This window comes from Leiobunum rupestre, chromosome 9 (assembly GCF_980474605.1).
Source record: "Leiobunum rupestre chromosome 9, qqLeiRupe1.1.hap1, whole genome shotgun sequence".
Classification (NCBI taxonomy): domain Eukaryota; kingdom Metazoa; phylum Arthropoda; class Arachnida; order Opiliones; family Sclerosomatidae; genus Leiobunum; species Leiobunum rupestre.
Genome location: NC_143392.1, coordinates 8929020 through 8948484, shown reverse-complemented (window position 1 = coordinate 8948484; position 19465 = coordinate 8929020). Strand labels below are relative to the sequence as shown.

General features: G+C 36.5%; 1 protein-coding gene across 2 annotated transcripts; it reads right to left on the bottom strand.

The window, feature by feature from the left end:
* Positions 1 to 2288: 2288 nt before the first annotated feature.
* On the bottom strand, positions 2289 to 6325 carry LOC149926440 (uncharacterized). Of its 2 annotated transcripts, XM_090158204.1 has the most exons (13): positions 6286 to 6325; positions 6106 to 6223; positions 5700 to 6024; positions 5507 to 5642; positions 5219 to 5417; positions 4774 to 5143; positions 4577 to 4717; positions 4122 to 4308; positions 3805 to 4059; positions 3432 to 3746; positions 3210 to 3371; positions 2604 to 2760; positions 2289 to 2546 (listed from the first exon to the last, which is right to left on the bottom strand). In XM_090158204.1, exons 3-11 carry the CDS (start codon positions 6012 to 6014, stop codon positions 3226 to 3228), a joined length of 2064 nt encoding a protein of 687 aa, XP_090014330.1. In that variant the 5' UTR covers positions 6015 to 6024; positions 6106 to 6223; positions 6286 to 6325; the 3' UTR covers positions 2289 to 2546; positions 2604 to 2760; positions 3210 to 3225. The 2 variants fall into 2 exon arrangements, with proteins under 2 accessions (XP_090014330.1, XP_090014329.1); XM_090158203.1 differs by lacking the exon at positions 6286 to 6325 and having other exon boundaries at positions 4553 to 4717.
* Positions 6326 to 19465: the final 13140 nt, after the last annotated feature.

The window sequence follows — 19465 nt, the reverse complement described above, 5'->3', positions numbered from 1 at the left end:
TGCAGTCGCTTCTGCCTCAGATAACATGATGAGCATTCGCATCACAACCTATTATGAGTTTCTTTCCCGACCGCTCACAGTGGTTGACCAAATTGGTCATCTCCTGTGATGGTGGGGGCAGAGCATCAACGTAAGGAAAGTAAGCAGATGCCAGCGTGAGTTCATCACTCCCATCAGTAGCTGGGGAAATGATTTTAACCACGGCGGTGTCCATAGAGTGATAGATTGAGAGCGGAAGGGCATGAATGTCCTTGCGTACCAATACACAAGCTCTAGGTGAAACGGAATTATAGTCATAATAGACATTACCTGCACTATTAAGACCAATGATTTTCCCCTTGGCAATCCAAGGTTCCTGAATGAGAGCAACATCAATTTGCTCCTTAGCAAGCCTTCGACAGAGTACAGCGGAAGCTGCTTTGCAGTGATGAAAGTTTATCTGCACCACCTTAATGCTCATGGCGACGGGCCTAGTTTGGAGGTTGACCGGTGTCACCCCCCCGTGGTGGGTGTGGAAACCACACCACTCCCGCTGGTTAGGTCGGTTCCACCAGTCTCCCCCACTCTTGCTCCACCTGGCTGAGCCACCATGCCTTGGACCTCTTCACCGTCCGAAACACAGAGGTCTTTGATGTCCTCTGTCAGCGTATCCCCTTCCGAGTAATCACTTAACAGAGGCTCTAAGTCCTCTAGTCCTGAAATAATCGAGTCGTTAAGACTCAGATTCATTAACATGTGTAGGATTAACCACACCCTCTACAACACTTACGACTGAGGTTTGATTTGGGTTACTAAGTATCTTAAAGATACCCCTATCCAAACCTGTCTCCGCAACAAATCCTGCCGCTTTGATGGCGTTGACCGACTCACCATCCATTAGAAAAATCCAACGAATGGCAGCCGGTTCCTCGGATTTGCCCAGCACCTTCCAACAGTTGATGTTCAACGCACCGTTGAAGGTTTGTAGACGCATGAGTAGAACTTTAGGGTCCTTCGTTCAGACGTCCCTTGTTCGGAGAGCGACCTTAAAAGGTTTCGGCAGGTCACTGGCCTTTGTTACCAAAAGCCTTGTTCCCTGGAGAACCTGTTCGTTGTGGTCGAACTCCTGACTTAACCAGTTACCTGTGAAGTCATCCTTGCACAAGTAAACCAGGGCACCCCCATTCAGCTGAAATTGCCAGAATCGAGGAAGAGGGTTACCCGAGGGTATCCCATCTATCCTCTCCAGAATTCCACGCTGGATGGTTCCCATTTTTGCTTCGGTTAACCATTTCGAGGGAAAGCCATCTTTTATGATGGCCATCCGCGTCGAACCCACAGCTTCACTGAAGGTCTGTGATTTAGAACTTTTGGCAGCCTGTTGTTGAGAGCTTGGAGAGTCGTGGTCCGACTCCCTTATTCTCTTGTTTGAAGAGGAGTTACTCTTTGCAGTCTTCTGCCAACTTCCTTAGTGTCTTGCGACGCTTGTTCCTCTTGCGAGTACGAGAAGCACTCACCCTGCTTCCCTCAGTCGGAGTGTTGTCTTTGGTAGACCCTGGCTTCTGATGCTGGGTACTGCTGGAGGCAGAACCTAGCAACATCGGCTCGGTTTCTTCCAGGACAGACCCACGACCTGAACTTGTTGAAGGGAGGATAGTATCCTGAGATACACCCCTTCCCCTGGCTAGAGCCGGGTGCTGACAAAGACAGACCCTTGGCCGATGTTTTTTTGTTTGTGTTATTATTGGAACTCATAAAAGATCCCACGAGTAAAGAGGAAAGTAGAAGGTGACCGCCCTTAATCCTCTGCCCGGCGGAAGGCTGAAATACAACGGGGTGTCGCCTGGTGCCCCGAGGGGATCGTTCACGATACCGTATTTAAGCTTCCCCGGTACCACTCAGCCATAAGCACGATACCACCCACCTTGGCTTAAGGAAGAAGCAGAGCCTTGATTGGCCAGCGTGGGAAGTTGCCTCCCCACCACCACGAAGAGGTTCAAGGTTGCAGTTTACGGAAGGGGGGAAATGCCATAACTGGATGCCAAAATAATCCATGGGATCTGCATAACGCAACATTATTTCAAAGCAGTGTGCATTAATCGCCTCATGCTTGATCTTGCCTACCAGGGCCATTATGACCCCAGAGGTGGAGGTAGAGATCGAGAGTAGCCCCGGAAGGTCACATTTACAAGTAAGTTTGGTATTAATGTATGTATTATGGGGCTAGATATAAGCGTATGTTACGTGACATTAATGTTTTAGTTTACAAATAAGATTAATATTTAAAAAAATCACTTCTACATGGTAGTAAAAATTTATTTTAATTGATCAGAGCCTATAAGTATCAAGCGTACAATCGCCATCCTATCCCAAGTTGTGTTGTGCCACAAATCCAAGCTCAATATCCATCCGACGAATATTGTGAATTCTGGATGTCATTTTTTGCATCAATCTTTTCAATGGAGTCATCATCTTCACTTCTTGCAAGCAGAGGTTTCAATTGATATGGTGAAATACCGAAACAAAATTTTGGCCAAGGAATATGTTTTCACTTTCTTCAATGTCATCTGTAAAATTTAAATTATCTTATTTATTCTCAAATAGATTAAAATACTTCATCTTACAATTAAAGATTTTTTCCTCTGATCTTAATTATCCTATTTCCACACCACTTAATGAAGTAAGGATATTGGCGCGTTGTATGTTTTAGTTTGAGAAAAGGTCATCCCCTATAGGCCTACATCCTCTCCTATTACCGTTCATTACTCAACAGAATCGTTCCTGAATTGAAATGAGAAAAATATGATTAAAATGCAGTACACCAGGGTTCATACAGCTATTTGACAACCAGATTTCCCTGATAAATCCAGGTTTTCACACAAATATTTCCCTAATTTTTCCAGATGAAAGATAAAATAAAACTAAGATTTACAGAGTAACTCATTTCATGATTGTCATTTAAGTTATAATGGTTTAATATTAATAAAGAAGAAATGAAGTAAAATCTTTAAGAAAAACTTATTGATGTAAATTTGTATTCATTAGGGCAAACTTTCTGAACCTCATAAATTTCCCTGATTTTTACTAAAAAATTGGAATTTCCCTGATATTCCCGACTTTTCTGTCAACAATTGAATACCCTGATATTTCCAGGTCTGTATGAATCCTGTACACAAACATTCCCTAGTATAAAATGATTTTAGATGAAATTCATTGTCATATTTACTGACCCAAATCTCTGGCGTTTCATATAACTTCCTTATCCGGATGAATAAAGGTAGAGCATACTGGGGCTGGTCTTTCCCCCAGTTGCAGCAAAGTCTTTTCTATCCCTTCACTTATAGAATCAGCTGAATATTTACAAGCGACTTCCATTAGTTGCGAGACATATTCTAAAAACATTTATTGAGTGTAAAAACAAATGTCATAAACAAAGTATACAATAACCATACCATAGGTTGATCCAACCATAATTGGTTTTACCAAAGGCTCACCAGCCTTGCCGTTAGGGAAAAATATATTCCCCCTTCTTTTACCAGCTTCGGTGGTTGCTTGAATTCTTACCGAGTTCTCGTTAAAATGAAGTACGGCAAGCACATGTCTGGCACACATTCCATGAAATGAATAGTGGGTGTTCTTCGGGGCAAAATGAATAATCACGGAATGGAAAGCCTCAACTGAAGATGTCTGGGCAGTCGATGACAAAAATCCAATATCTTTAGTATAGGCTTCCACTATCTTTGACAGCTTGCCATATGCATCGGATACTAGAAGAAAGAGTCAATAAAGCTATTCTTTAATTTAATTGTTATTGCGAAAGATTACATGGATTTAACCAGTGCTTTTTTCTTTCATCCATGCCAACAGGCTCATGAGAACACTTTTCGAAGGGTGCGTCATGACCATCATGTTTATTAATGACATGTCGTAGAAGCGATGTCCATTTTGCCCTCATTAACTCGGTATCACCAGAACTCGAATTGGCTATCCAGTAAATGTGGTTTTGGATTGAGCTATTCCACGCCGAAAGGACTTCACAGCCTTTAGTTTTGGCAGCAATGGTTATTTTTGATTTGATAGCTGTATAATTATTGTAATGGTCAAATCTCAGTTAATAGAAAGACTTTAATAATTATATTTACATTTCACTAGGTGACAACAGTCAAAAAGATGTTTCACATCAGGGAAATTTCTTTTAATATATGCAAGAATTTGAGCATGTCTGCTTGTTACCATACAGACAACATTTAAGCGTTTCTCAAAAAAAAAATTCAATCCCTGGATAAAACCTTCGAGCTCCATAGCTACAGTGTTCTTCACCTGATTACTCTATTTAAAAACATTTATAAACAAACGTCATGCAATGCTAAAAATCAGCGTTACCCAAAATTAAAAGCAATGAAATAAGACGGTTACAACTGCCTTCTATAGAAGTATCAGGTAAGGTTTTCAGTTTCTCCAACTTTTTATATAATCATACCTTACCTAACACTATGGTAAAAGGCTAAACAGCCATAGTAAATCTATGCTTTTACTGTTCGGTAGCATAGTAATTTTAAATCAAATATATTACTTGAATTAAAACAAAATGCACAACTTTTTTTAGGCTATTTTCTAGGAAAGTGTAGCTCCCATATTTATTGCAAAATCCGGGGCTGTCCATTCTTGCATCCCCTCGAAATGTCAAAGGCTTACGCCGAAGGGACTTCAATAAGGAGCGTTGCTCCTTCTCCCAAACCTAGAAGAAACATTATGTGAGTTGATGAATTATATGTAAATTTACATTTAATTTACATCTTTAATGGCCCGAAATAAATATGCCTTTTGCATTCTGAAGAAAGTTGTGCGCTCATACATTTGAATACCAGCAAAGCTGAGCATTCGCAAGGCCTTGGTGGGATTCATTCCGGAGAACAGTATTGCAGCAGCTGTTAATATGTTTCCAGCTGGCTTTCCGCCGATAAATGGCTGGCTTTTCCAAACAAAAGTGTGCTGGTGCTGGCACGTAGCACGAACTGTCAAACAAGTGCCACTGACAGATGTACTTATTTTACACAAGGCCAGGCATTGCATACAAAATTTGAAAAGCTGCAAAAGTGCAGCTTCAAAAACTATAAATTTTCGGTCTGCCAGCACTTCAAGATTTTCGTCAAACTCCCTAGATCTAAATTCATGAGATTTCTGTATTGAAATAGCAATAGCAATATCAAAAGTTCATTTAATTACTACTATTACTTACATAAAAATATCTTCTTCCGGTAACTCCGAAGGAGTGAAACCTTTATCAAGGGGGTCACGCTTAGCCCAATCATCCTCATCAGCCTCCTCATCATAATCGTAATGAACTTCATCATTTTCAATATAAGAATTCATTAAAGATTGAAAAGGCATAGTTTGCGTAGACTTATCAATCATTTTTGAGGCACCAAATTGACACGCTGCAATTAGTTATAAATACACTTACATTTTTAAGTTTATCAACCTCTTTAATTTGTAAACATAGTAATAGTTTAAATATATAACCTACCTCTATGTTTAACATTTAAAGTTTTCTTTTCGCACAGAGTTTGAATCTTCACACTTTTCGTTACTGGCTTTTGAAACAGCAACTCATTGGTAGCCCCAATTTTTGGAGATGGCTCTCCTAAATAGTTGGCCTGATCCTATAAATGTAATGGTGGTAACTAATGTTGGTTAACTTCTAATTTCCATGCACTTACAATTGAACTGCGATTCCTCTTCCTTATGTTAGTCCCAAATAAAGTAGGAATGGTATTCTTCTTTAAGCGATTTGAAGATGGAACGGTTTTGGGATCAATTCCCGGCAAAGTTCCAAAACTACGTTCGTAGCAGTTAATATTGAAATGAAGCGAACAGAGTTGTGAATGCTCAAAAACCTTGCAAGTTGGTGAGCCAATGTTTGACAACCACTTAGCTCTAGTTTCTAAGTTCGAAGGCAAAGTGTGAAATATGATACCAGGATCATGGCTGGTACTTTGACATCCTGGAGCTATGCACCTTCTTTTGGGTCCCATTATCAAAGGCCTAGTAATATACCCAAATAAGATAAACCTAAACAAAATGTACTGGTATCCAAAACCGTTTATAATGAAATATTCAAAATACCTTGAATGATAGGAGTACTTAAAATAAATCGGGACTTTGATGAAAGCAATAAAAGCAAAATACTAGCCAAAGAAATCGCTATGAATAGCACCGTTCGGCACGAGAAAAACCATAATAGCTAAACGGAGGGAAAATACTAGAAAGTATACCAGAAAGCAGTGGAAATAATTCAAAATATACCACGGTAGTAGACTTAAACCAAACAACCACAGGTGATTCCGAAAAATATTGCTGGTCCAATGCCTACGTAACATAATCACCAATAAGTATGCCATAAAAGCATTTTCGCTAATGAAACATTGTTCACGGGATATGACGTAAATTACGTCACTTACAACTCCGTAACGAAATACGCGTCATCAACTTTAATGAGAATTCCTCGCGCGTTTCTGGCTAGACCAGAGGCTAGACTGGCTTTGCCGATGTCAAGTTTAGCTCGTTCCTCGCGATCACATGATTTCATTTCCATGGTAACCTTTTCGCAAGGATTATAAGCATTTTTGCACTTTTGGGTCCGTTCAATGTATGTTCCGCGTAAAACAAGGTCTCATTGAATTTTTTTCAATGGAAATGTTATACAGAGGCATACTTATGAGTAATTATGTTACATATGTTATTATTAATAAAGCAACTTAGATCTGTTCTAAGTTGCTTATTTCATGGTAGATTATTTTAAAAAATTTTAAATACCCTTAAATTTCCCATGAAATGTTCGAAATACCCTCATTTTCCCCATTACCCTCAATCTCGAAAAAAATCCTTCTCGAGGTCAATTTTACGCGAAAAAGGGTAAAATACCCTCAAAGTGGAAGCATTGAGTAACTGTCAACGGAAAAAAAACCGATGGATTTATATTTTCAACTGATGAGCTTTTTCGTCATAATGACGTCGAAAGTTGCTGAACGCTTTTATTCAGTCATCGGGGTTTTTTTTAAATGGCGTAGCATTTATAGTAGTTTTAGTTATGACTTCGGTGAGTAACCGATGACTATCGTGACGTCAAAACCGGAAACGCGAAAAAGCGTACAAGAGAAAACCGGTGTCAGCGATTGCTAACCGGTGTCATCGGTGAGAGTTGTTGAACGTACCCATGATTTGGTTATTTTCGGTCATATGGTTCAAGTTTTTGAGCACGCGCTTCTTTTTGAATTTTCAACGCACGAGCCACAATCTATTAATAGAGTGCTTTCAATTCGAAACTCACGACGTCACCAATGTAATTTGCCTATTGATAAAAAACGGTAACTGCCATGGCGGCCACTATTAACACTAGAGCTGTGACGTTACAAGTTTTCAAAATCGTATTAGACGAAAGCAATCTATATATCCAAAGCGCGCAACCAAAAAAATAACTTTTTATTCATGTATTTGTCGACTTTTTCAGAAAAGGCCGCTGCGAGGCGCCGGGTATAAATTTAAATTAACTTAACGATAATTTTATGTAAAATGAGTTACATTTTCGATTTGTAGGAAAAATATCAAGTATTTAGGTTTGAAACCAAAAAGTTAATTTGCAACTATATCTTTAAAGGGAATATAATCTCTGGTATTTCTGTAGCCCTCCGAGGGTTCCAATATTGTCCGCTGCCTCCCATGGCTTTTCACACTTGCGGCGCTGATAATCGCTGATTCTGAAGGGAATAACGAAAACTGATGGGGTCTTCCATAAAGAACGCGCGAGGGGTTGGTCACTCCGCGAACTCGTTGTACACTGTCGTACCTCTGACTGTGCTAATAAGAGTTCGTGAACTCTTTAAAATACGTACCTTTAACAGTACTAAGTACGCAAACTCGGTGTACAGGTCATCCGAGAGTGACTTTACCCCTCGAGAACGCGTTGGAGGTTCTATTGCCTTTAAGTGTACTAACGAGGAGACGACCCGAGGTGGTTCTCACCGATTTTGTTCAAAGTTGGGGGATTGTTAGACCTAGATGTAACATGAAACTCGTTAAAGGGAAAAGTTACGCTGGGCTTCCGTTTTGCCATGGCAACCAAAAAATGTTTTTGACAATATAAAATGTTAAAAAGTCTACGTAAAATAACATGCGAAAATGACAAATGCAAAACTTCAATAAATCAAAAAAAAAAAATTATTTTAAAAAAAATTAAAAAATAGTAAATTTTACATTTTTGGATTACTTTGGACAAATAGGGGGGAATAAAAACTCGAGCTAATTTGAATAAATAGGTCGAAATTTAAGGTATAAAACAAAATATTTGTAAAACTTATGCCGTGATAACTGCCATATATTTTCACCGATAAATCTTAAAATTTCTACATTACATTATCTGAACGATGTTAACAGATTTTTAGATTTCAATAGAAAAACGACGCCATTTTATAAAATGGCGGATACAAATATAAATCATGGTGCAATAAGTTAGGTAATTTGTATCCGATTAACCTGAGATTTTCTACGTTACATTATCTGCCCGAATGAATTCGTACTATAGATTTTTATAGAAATCCAACACCATTTTGGAAAATGGCGGATATCAATAAAACTCATCGTGCGATAAGTTCCGTAAATATTCGTCGATTAATCAGAAATTTTCTACGTTTCATTATCTGCGCGAGTTCATTAGACCTATTTGTTTTCCAATAATAATCCGACGCCATTTTGAAATATGGTGGATATAAATATCCACCTATATTGCGATAACTGCCGAAATTATTTGTCGATTTACGTGAAATTTTCTACATTACATTATCTGACTGAACAAATAACCCCCTTACACTCTGATAGAAATCTGACACCATTTTACAAAATGGCAGATATCAATATCTCATAATGCGATAACTGCCGAAAGTATTTGTCCATTAATTTGAAATCTGCTGTTTGCAAAATAGCGCATAACAATGTATCTCTTGATTGTCATTCGAAAAATTATCGGAAAATGTATTTAAAATGGGTATATTTCGGCAAATTCAAATAATATTGGATAAGTTCTTATATCATTGGGTTCACTGAAATAATTAGGTTAATTTCACATTAAATTAGGAAAGGAATACATTTAGGTAAATTCGTATAATTTGGGTAAATTGAAATAACATATTAAATTAGTTCAAATTACATTGTCGAAATTCATATAAATTGGGAGAAATTCAATCTATATTTGGTGGTTTTAATAATATTTAGTAACTTCAACTAATTTTGATTACATTGGAACAATTTTGAGTAAATTTCAATAATATTTGGTTAATTGAAATAATAGTGGGCAAATTTAAAAAAATATTGTGTATATTTATATAAAATTGGTAAATTGAAATAATATGGTGTATATTTGAATATATTGAGAAAATTCCAATAATATTGTGCAATTTACATAATTTTGTTTAAAGTCTATTAATTTTCACTAAATCCAATTTATATAGTGTAAGTTAATTTACCATTGGGCGAATTATAATAATTTTGGTAAGTTTATATTATAATATAAATATCGGAAAAATGTATATTATATTTTGTAAATAGACGAGTAAAGAAATCAGCTTTTAAATTTTTGCAACTATTTTCCGAGGGAATTGTGGGAAGGAGATAAAGTGATTGGCTATTTCAGGGGTCTACACATAAAATTACTACTCTTTAAACAAATTAGTAAATATATAGACCAATATTACGCCTCCTATAGGTGATACTTTAATCCTTCTCTTTTGCCTAGTGAAGTCCAAACGTTAAAATATTTTTAATTAGTTCTACCTTACCTTGGGGCATAACTGATTTTGACCATGTTTTGACATATTGGCATATAATCTCCCGAATTACCAATAATTTCCTGAGTTACCAATAATTTCGCGAGTTGCCAATAATTTCGCGAGTTACCAATAATATCGCGAGTTACCAATAATTTCGCGAGTTACCAATAATTTCGCGAGTTACCAATAATTTCGCGAGTTACCAATAATTTATCGAGTTACCAATAATTTATCGAGTTACCAATAATTTCCTGAGTTAACAATAATTTCGCGAGTTAACAATAATTTCGCGAGTTACCAATAATTTACCGAGTTACCAATAATATCGCGAGTTACCAATAATTTCCCGAGTTACCAATAATTTCCCGAGTTACCAATAACTTCGCGAGTTACCAATAGTATCGCGAGTTACCAATAATTTCCCGAGTTACCAATAATTTCCAGAATAACAAATTATTTCCCAAATTACCAAAACTTTCCCAAATTACAACCATTTTCTGAATTACCAAAAATTTCCCCAATTACCAATAATTCTACAATGCCAACTGAACTAATTTAATAATATTTAAATTAACCCAAATTATGCCTAAATGATGATTTTAATCATAATTATTTTCTATTAATCCAATGATATAAGAACTTACCCAATATTATTGGATTTTGCCGAAATGAATTAAAATTTACCCATTTTATATGAAGTTTCCTATATTTTTTTATAACAATAATAATACGGAATTTATCGCAGCAAGGGATACATTGATGTGCGTTATTTTTAAAAACGGGGTATTTCTCTCAAAAGAAATAGGACTAATTTACTCGGTCAGAAATAGAAAATTTCAGAAATCAGAATAGTTGACGAAAAATTACGGAACTTCTCAGAATGCGCCATTTTGCAAAATAGCTTCGGAATTCTTTCAAAATAGAAAGGACTTTATTATTTATTCGATCATTTAATGAGACAGAAAAATTCAGATTTATCGTCGAATAGTTACGGAACTTATATGACCGTGAGACATTTTGACATCCGCCATTTTGCAAAATGGCCTCGAATTTTATTAAAATTAATAGGATTAATTATCTTTAATAGGTAATGTAAAGTAGAAAATTTCAAGTAATTGGACAAAAATTTCGGCAGTTATCGCATTATGATATCTGCCATTTTGTAAAATGGCGTCAGATTTCTATCACAGTGTAAGGGGCTTATTTATTCGGTCAGATAATAAAGGCACTATTGGTTTGAGTAAAGAAAGTGGCATTGTTGGATCAATTACTGAAAAGATCTGTCAAAGTTTTCCCGTGTATCCTAAAGAAGTTATATTAACTTACATTAAAATGAGAACAATTATCAGAATAAAATTCTTAAACACAAAAAATGAAAACGCTGCCCAGGAGAGAAGAAAAGATAAAAAGATGAAAAAGTTAACCAAGTAACTTGAAACAAAGTACAAAACGTAACTGTTATGAAGTTTATAATACATTTTTGTTATTCAGACATTAACTTGAATAATCCATTAAAATTTAATACTTAAATCTCAAATTGAAATGCATATTTTGCGTATTGTTGTAATTAAGTCAAAATGTAATAAAAATAATATTCTACACTTAAAACGTTTATCAAAAATACATCAATTTAACTTGGTAAATGAATTATTAATAATTAATTAACTTGAAAAAGGCAAAAGTATCGTTCAGGGGTTACTAAATTTTATGGGCTTATAGATATTTAGCCTTGTTAAGAAAAATCTCCCAATTATTAAGTCACGATTAAATATAATTGAATTAAAATCTGTAGATTTGTCCTATAGAAATTTCTTAACCGAAATTTTTAAAGTTAATATAATGAGCATCTGTCTGAATTTTTTTTTATATTAGGCTCTATTTTTAAATAAATGTGCTTCATCACTCGAAGTGTTCAACTTATATTCAATTAAAAATAATCTTATAACTTAGCAAAGGTTACGAATTATCAATAATCACAGGTTATTACTAAAATAATTACAATTAGTTATGTATATCAAGTCAATATTGCTTAAGAAGTAAAGTTATTTTGAAACTAATAACTATTGCAAAGCGTTGCTAAAACCCGGTGCTGATTAGATGTGTTTATTTTACTTTTCTATCGTAGCATTTGTAATGCTAGTTATCTAATGTACACATAGTGTTGGCAACATGACATGATTTTATTTTTAATTTAAATGGTCCAAACTAATTAAAATAGGTCTCAGAATTTTTAAGACAAAGCTAAATATTATATGTATGCTATGTTTAATCTATTCTAATTAAAAAATGAAACTTTGAAAATTTACCCAAATAACGGTCCAATATTTACTGCTGCTACGTGACTACGGAGGTGACAGACAAATACCGGTAAACCGAAAAGGTCCCCCTAAATAGAAAGCGACATCCAGTGACATCACTCGCGTCTGCGCGAGAGAAGGAAGGAAAGAACGAGCGTTTTCACCAGAGGAGCAACTTTTTTTTCGAATGCGCCCCCGTTGCCTACGGCCGAGCTTGTCGCCAGTTCGTTTTGAACCTTCAGCCAATGAGAGGCCGTAGAGTGGTTCCGCCAAGGAGGATAATAATCCTCCTTGGTTCCGCTACTATCGCGGGAGCTAGGTGACGTCATTCTCTCTGGTGACATTAAATTCTTGGCAGAACCACTCTTTGAGCTCTGATTGGCTGAGATCTGGCTATCGTCTGCCACGGCGCTTGGCCCATTTGCCAGTTACACGGCAGCATTCTAGTTACCTATGAGATTTCTATGGTTAGACCTATCCTGCTCACAGTAGGTGACTTCATTTCTTCTCACGAGTTCTCTTGAGAAGAGTGAGAATGCCTCTGAGAATTATCACTTGGTTATTCCAATTTTTACATTTCCCACGTTATTCCAGTTTTTACATGTTCCACGTTATTCCTGTTTTAACATTTTCCACGTTATTCCTGTTTTTACATTTTCCACGTTATTCCAGTTTTTACATTTCCCACGTTATTCCAGTTTTTACATTTCCCACGTTATTCCAGTTTTTAAATTTCACACGTTATTCCAATTTTTACATTTCCCACGTTATTCCAGTTTTTACATGTTCCACGTTATTCCTGTTTTAACATTTTCCACGTTATTCCAGTTTTTACATGTTCCACGTTATTCCTGTTTTTACATTTTCCACGTTATTCCAGTTTTTACATTTCCCACGTTATTCCAGTTTTTACATTTCACACGTTATTCCAATTTTTACATTTCCCACGTTATTCCAGTTTTTACATGTTCCACGTTATTCCTGTTTTAACATTTTCCACGTTATTCCTGTTTTTACATTTTCCACGTTATTCCAGTTTTTACATTTCCCACGTTATTCCAATTTTTACATTTCCCACGTTATTCCAGTTTTTACATGTTCCACGTTATTCCTGTTTTAACATTTTCCACGTTATTCCTGTTTTTACATTTTCCACGTTATTCCAGTTTTTACATTTCCCACGTTATTCCAGTTTTTACATTTCACACGTTATTCCAGTTTTTACATTTCCCACGTTATTCCAGTTTTTACATTTTCCACGTTATTCCAGTTTTTACATTTCCCACATTATTCCGGTTCCACGGTATAGGGTTTTAACATTTTCCACGTTATACCAGTTTTAACATTTTCCACGTTATTCCAGTTCCATGTTATTTCAGTTTTAACATTTTCCACTTTATTCAGCGTCTCCTATTTTCTGGATGTGCTATGTAATAGCGAAGCGACTTCACCCTCCGTGTTCCTCCTACGGGCCCGTGTGCAGCTATATTGTTATTTCATATATCTATGGTCGCGAATAGACGAAGGCCAACTTTGATGATGCCGTGATAGACAGATACAAAAACCGAAGCCACAAGTGTCCTCTGGAATATTCGTGTGGTTATAAGCAACGCAGCCCCAAATTGTCTCAAACGGGACTGTACTAAAGATAGTGATTGTGGCACAAGAAATTGCTGGTTATATTTGTGTTTATTCTATAATTATTTTGGAACTTCAAATTCATTTTTGGCAAATTTGTTGGATTTGATATTAATGCAGGAATTCTCTAAATGAATAAATTTAGTTAGAATTAAATGGTGAGAGCTACTTCCAAATAAATTCTCAGTTGGAATTGCGTTGGGTACAAGTCTCCGTTCTCCATTGTATATTTCTATATTCGCGTCTAAAAAATGGTCACTATTCGTAGCTTGCTCGTGGGTGTGGCTTGTGTTCGTTGCCATGGTAACGCCATGACATTAAGACGAAAATGGTCGTCACGTGATTATTTCGCGGAATCGTGCGTCGTTTTGCCTCGTGATCTGTGACGTGAAAATAATGTCATGGCGGCCGTTTCAAGGCGGGTCTTAGTTATGACGTATGCTTACGATGACGCTACGAGCAAGCACACAATAAACAAAATCGTTCTCTGATGGATGCCAGTTATCACGGTTGATGGCACTAATCCTTTTTCAGAGTGTTTCGGGTTTAGAGAAGGAAAACCTATAGTTTAAAACGATTATAATAATATGAAATATTTAAAACTACTCCTACCTATGGAAAGATACGTTTGTGCCTAGTTTATAATTTCAGCAATGCGAAAACGCGCAACTTTTGACCATTTTAGCACTTAAATACCAAACCTTTTTGCGTCTCTTTTAAGCCTACGTCGAATTCCGCGCTTGTTCTTTTTGTATGTTGTTTTTACCGATCACTAGATGTCACGAAATAAGTTTTGATAATTTCGAATTGTTATATCAGATGGCGCTTTCTACTAAATTTACCTCACGACTGCTAGTTTTTGCTTGCATGATTATTGTTACACTTAGCCTATTCGCCGGGGGTCTATTTTATTTTATATGTCTATGGGGAACACGCACAAAGCAACTATGACCATAGATATACTATTCCTTCATGGATATATGAAATACTATTTCATATATCTATGACTATGACGCCCAGATTAAGGCATTTTCGAGGGCATTTTTCTCTAATTTGACCATAGCAGACACTAGATCACATGCGCTACGTCGAAAGACCGTGGTACCGCAACCAGGCTCAGAAATAAGGAGTTTTTTTTTAACTGGACCTGTGGCCAGTAGAGCCTAGGTAGTTTAAATAAAAAACTGGCCACTGGCCACTTAACATTTTTGACCTTCAAAATCAGACTTTCATAATTTATGGTCAAATAGAGAATAGAGTAGACAGACTCCCGACACCAAGACAGTCACCCACCCATAAACACAATTGACACATTTCAAGGCCAAGCACACAGCATAGAAGCAAAGACCAAACAATTTTAGGGATTAATATAGTATTTTTTAACTAAAATCTTGAAGGGAAAAAGCTTTGAATTAATTAAGTGGTCACCAGGGCCACTAACACCCCAAGAATTTAATTGTGAAACTGGCCCAGCTAATTTTTAAACTGGCGATTGGCCTGTGATAGTGCCTTATTTATAACACTGACTGCAACGCCACCTAGCCTCGTTTCAATCAATCTGTTTGATCTTAAATATATAAATAAAGTGTATCCTCTTAGACTATGCATATGTAGATTACCCCCTCCCCCGGAAAATTGTCTGCGGGCACCCATGTATCAAAAATAAATAGACATAAACAGAAAGTCTCGCATTTGCGGTATTCTGTACCTTTCCCTTTGGTTTCCATGAAATCTAAGGTGCAAACCCCCAATGCTTCCCACCCTTTGAGTGCCACCCAATCAGATCGCCTGTAAAGCATTGGAAAATTTTGGTCGGAAATTTGTAAAAGTAGTGTTTCGCGATGCTAAACACCCTGGCGGGATTTCCTATAAGCTCTTTCGATCGTCCGCTTAATTTTCAGTTCTAAATGGCTCGGAAAAAAACCCCAGCATTAATGCCAGAAAATTCTAAAAACCAGGCAAGTCAATGTAATTTATACATAAAAGAGTTGCATACGACTGGAGTTCAAACTGAACTCGTTGAAATTGAAAACAATGAAGATATTTAAAAAAAAAGCAAAGCGTTAGAAGACGTAGATAAGGTAGACCTAGGCTTAGTAACTGAATATCCAAAATCTGTGGAAGAGAAAGAAACGAACACTGAAATATTCGGATTAATAATTCCTTTAAGTAAATGGGATGAAATAAATAGGTTTACGTCTTCAGCATAATTCTTAATGATAACATCCATAACTCTCCGAGAATTTTCCATCATTATAACACAAAACTAAAACATTAAGTTTTGATTTTGGTACACACGTGCGCCCGGAGACTACGAACTTAGCTGCTAGCTATTTCGCGGAGAGCGACGTTTTTAAAACCAGTTTTCGCATGTACCTCGTGCAATGCCCTAAATTTGTAACGGTCCGCGAAGGGGGTCGGCACCGCCGAAAGGGGTTAAAGTAGTTTCTCAGATTACATGGCGCGAACTTTGCCTCCAATGCGAGACTTTCTGTTTATGTCTATTTATTTTTGCATGTATGTTCTTGTTTACGTCATTTTGATGAGTTGCTGAAACTGTTAAAATCTAATGTTGAGTCGATCGACAGGCATCATTGTCTAATTCAGCGGTTCCCAATTTTATTTTGCTATGGAACCCTAAATTATCCACCTAATTCTCTCGGAACCCCAACTCATTTTTTTACTCATCTTAAACTCTTGACACAAACAAAGCAGGGTTGGCTGTAACCGGTGGTTTAAACCGGTTAAAACAATTAATAAAAAATGAGAAAATTGCTTATATCAAGCCCTCATTGCTCAAATTTCCCGATTTAAAAATTACGTTTTTGCGCGTGACAGTACCTTTACATTGTGAGGTATAGCAGACTTATTTACCCGCTTTTATACCCTAACATGGCAGCGTATTTTCACGCGCAAAATTAATTTTAAGATACCCTAATTGCTTATATGTTAGCTCTCATTACTCGCGACAAAAAGTGAAGGTTAAGTTTTGTTAATGTTTCTAATTAATTTCTCAATTTTTTTTATAAAAAAAGTGGTTTTAACCATGGATTTTATTTGGTGGTTAAATCCGGCTTAAACCAGGGTGGTTTAAACCAGTCTGGCTGGCTCTTGCCAACCCTGAAACAAAGATGGCCACGCTGCGAATTCTCGGAACCCCTGTGACCCTTTTACGGAACCCCAGGGTTCCGCGGAACACCTTTTGGGAACCGCTGGTCTAATTTACCCCTAGGCGAGAAGGGAGGAAAAATTTCACTAAACTGTGCTTCAATTGCACGTCAGTTTTATGAAACCAATGAGATTATTTGATTGGGTTTTAGGGAAAATTATCTTCGGGCATGAGGGAATTGGGAGCAATGCGGAAATCGTTCCAACGTAGTTATAGGCTTCGAGCTTAGGAAATATAACGCCATCTGCCTTAATATCCGTAACCTAAATATGTGAAGAAATAGCAGACAAATTTCGAATATTAAGGTTTTCCGGTTGATTTTTCAGCTGTTATCCATAGATAATTTTGAACGAGCATAAATAAATACATTTTTGGTGTAATACATATTAATATAATAAATAACTTATTATGTAACCTAATATCAAGAATGCATTCAGTATGTACAATATTCCTTAGCACAACAAAGCTGCTTGCAATTTCTGAAGAAATACACAATGTCATGGTAAATGCCAAACTAAATAAATATTGAGGGAACTAGTAGTTTTTACAGGATATTATTTACAAAAAAATGTGTTACAGCTATGTACTAAGCCAAATTTTCCATTAAAGGGCCACAGAACTGTGTGATTTTCGGAAATAGGGCTTGAAAAATGCCAAATCATCATTCGTTGGATGGGCTGTCCATAGAAATCGGATAACAAACTAGAACGTTTTTTGAAATTTTGTCGCGTGGTCCGATTAAAACTTATAAAGAACCCTGCCTTTGGCCCATGCTTTTCGTTTGGCTGGTAACGAAAGTTACGCCATCTGCGCCACACTGGTGAACTAACACTCTATTTCGCCTAAGATTAAATGGCCGACTTTAGCTCGACGCTAACGCGGCTTTTTTTGAAATCTTTAAAGCGACTTATGTTTAATTAAAGTTGAAGAATGGCTCAAAATTGCGTAATTAAATCGTGTAAGAGTAAATACACAAAAGAAAACATCTTTTCATAGGTTAGTGTTCGAAATAGTTTTCTTTTTACCATAATTTCCAATCGCTAAGAACGCACTAGAAAACGCTTTTCTTTCAAATCATGGAAAGCTAGTTTTTTTAAATAAAAAATGAAGAATGGTTCAAAATTGCGTAAATAAATATTTAAGGAGTAATTACTCAAACAAAAACATATCTTTTCACAGGTTACTGTTAGAAATAGTTGTTTTACGTGCAATGGTTATGGGGGAAACCGGTGCACAGTAATGGTTTATTACGTATATCTACGTTAGTATTGTTTGTACGGCTATAAACCCAATTACGAACATTAGGGCCCGGCTATATGCTACAAAAAATGTTCTATGAACATTTTACGTACGAGCAATCATTGTGTCGTATTCGCGGTTTTAACGTTGTACCCGAAACGCGTCCGCCGCTCTTCATGTAACCGCGTTTAAAATTTACCACCCAGCTAACTCTTGTTATTTCTGCAATAAATCGCTTGAAAATGAAGCTATTGTGAAGGTTGTGTGAGAGAAAATGATGGGAAAGTCGGAATAATGGGTCCCTTCAATTTAAGTTCATATTGACTGCCGTAAGGATTAAATCCACAAGACCAGTATCAATGCTTTGAAAAGAAAACACGACACCGATGAGACTGTTCGACATGTAGAACGCGAGCGAATCAAACGTATAATAAATTATATTTAATACTTTAAATTAGTATATACATTGTGTATTATTTCAATGCTAAATGTAGACCTCAGAGCCAGCAAAAATATACTTCGTTAATACCTTTAGCAAAGACAGTTTCTCTAAACAGAAGCAAACTGAAAACCTACTATAAACGAAGTATTATCATATGTAACATAATTAGACATAAGTATGCCACTGTACCTTTATTCCATTCAAAAATCTTCACCAGCGGTTTGTTTCACCACGAACCAGTAAAAAGGTGGACTACGTTAGATTTTAACCTTTTCATTCATCCTAGTAATTTTGGGAGTCACACTATTGCCTAGTAACATATTTAAGCCAATGGAAAACCTCTAAATTGAGAAGGAATTTTTGCGTCGGAATTTTAGTTAGCCCAATGTAGCTTTATTGAAATTTATAAACTCGCTCGGTTTGTGCGGATGAAGTTAAATTATGAGTAATTTAGAAAAATAAAAGGTTAAGGAAAATGACCAATAAGGGATCGCTTTCCGAAAATGGAACAAGTCGTCGAAGTGGGATATTAGTCCAGTAACTTTAGGATTTCACTTCGGAAAAAATGTCCCCGGGTTGAATTTTTGCATACACCTTTATTTCGTGTCTATAAACGTTGTGTCAAAAGTCCCCATCATTGGGGTGTATGGAACTTTTTTTGGCGGGATAATGCCCGACAAAAATGGTTTTTCACCAATATCTTCGTTATTATTACTTTTACAGCTATACTGTCAATTTCAAAATTAATGCTGAGCATGTTTTTGACAAGAATGGTCTTATTTGAATTTAGCGTCTGAGCAGTCGTTTTGTGGAAAAAAATATGCCATACCTAAAAATTTCACAATCGAAAGAGGTTATGGTCTTATAGAACCTCCGCAAA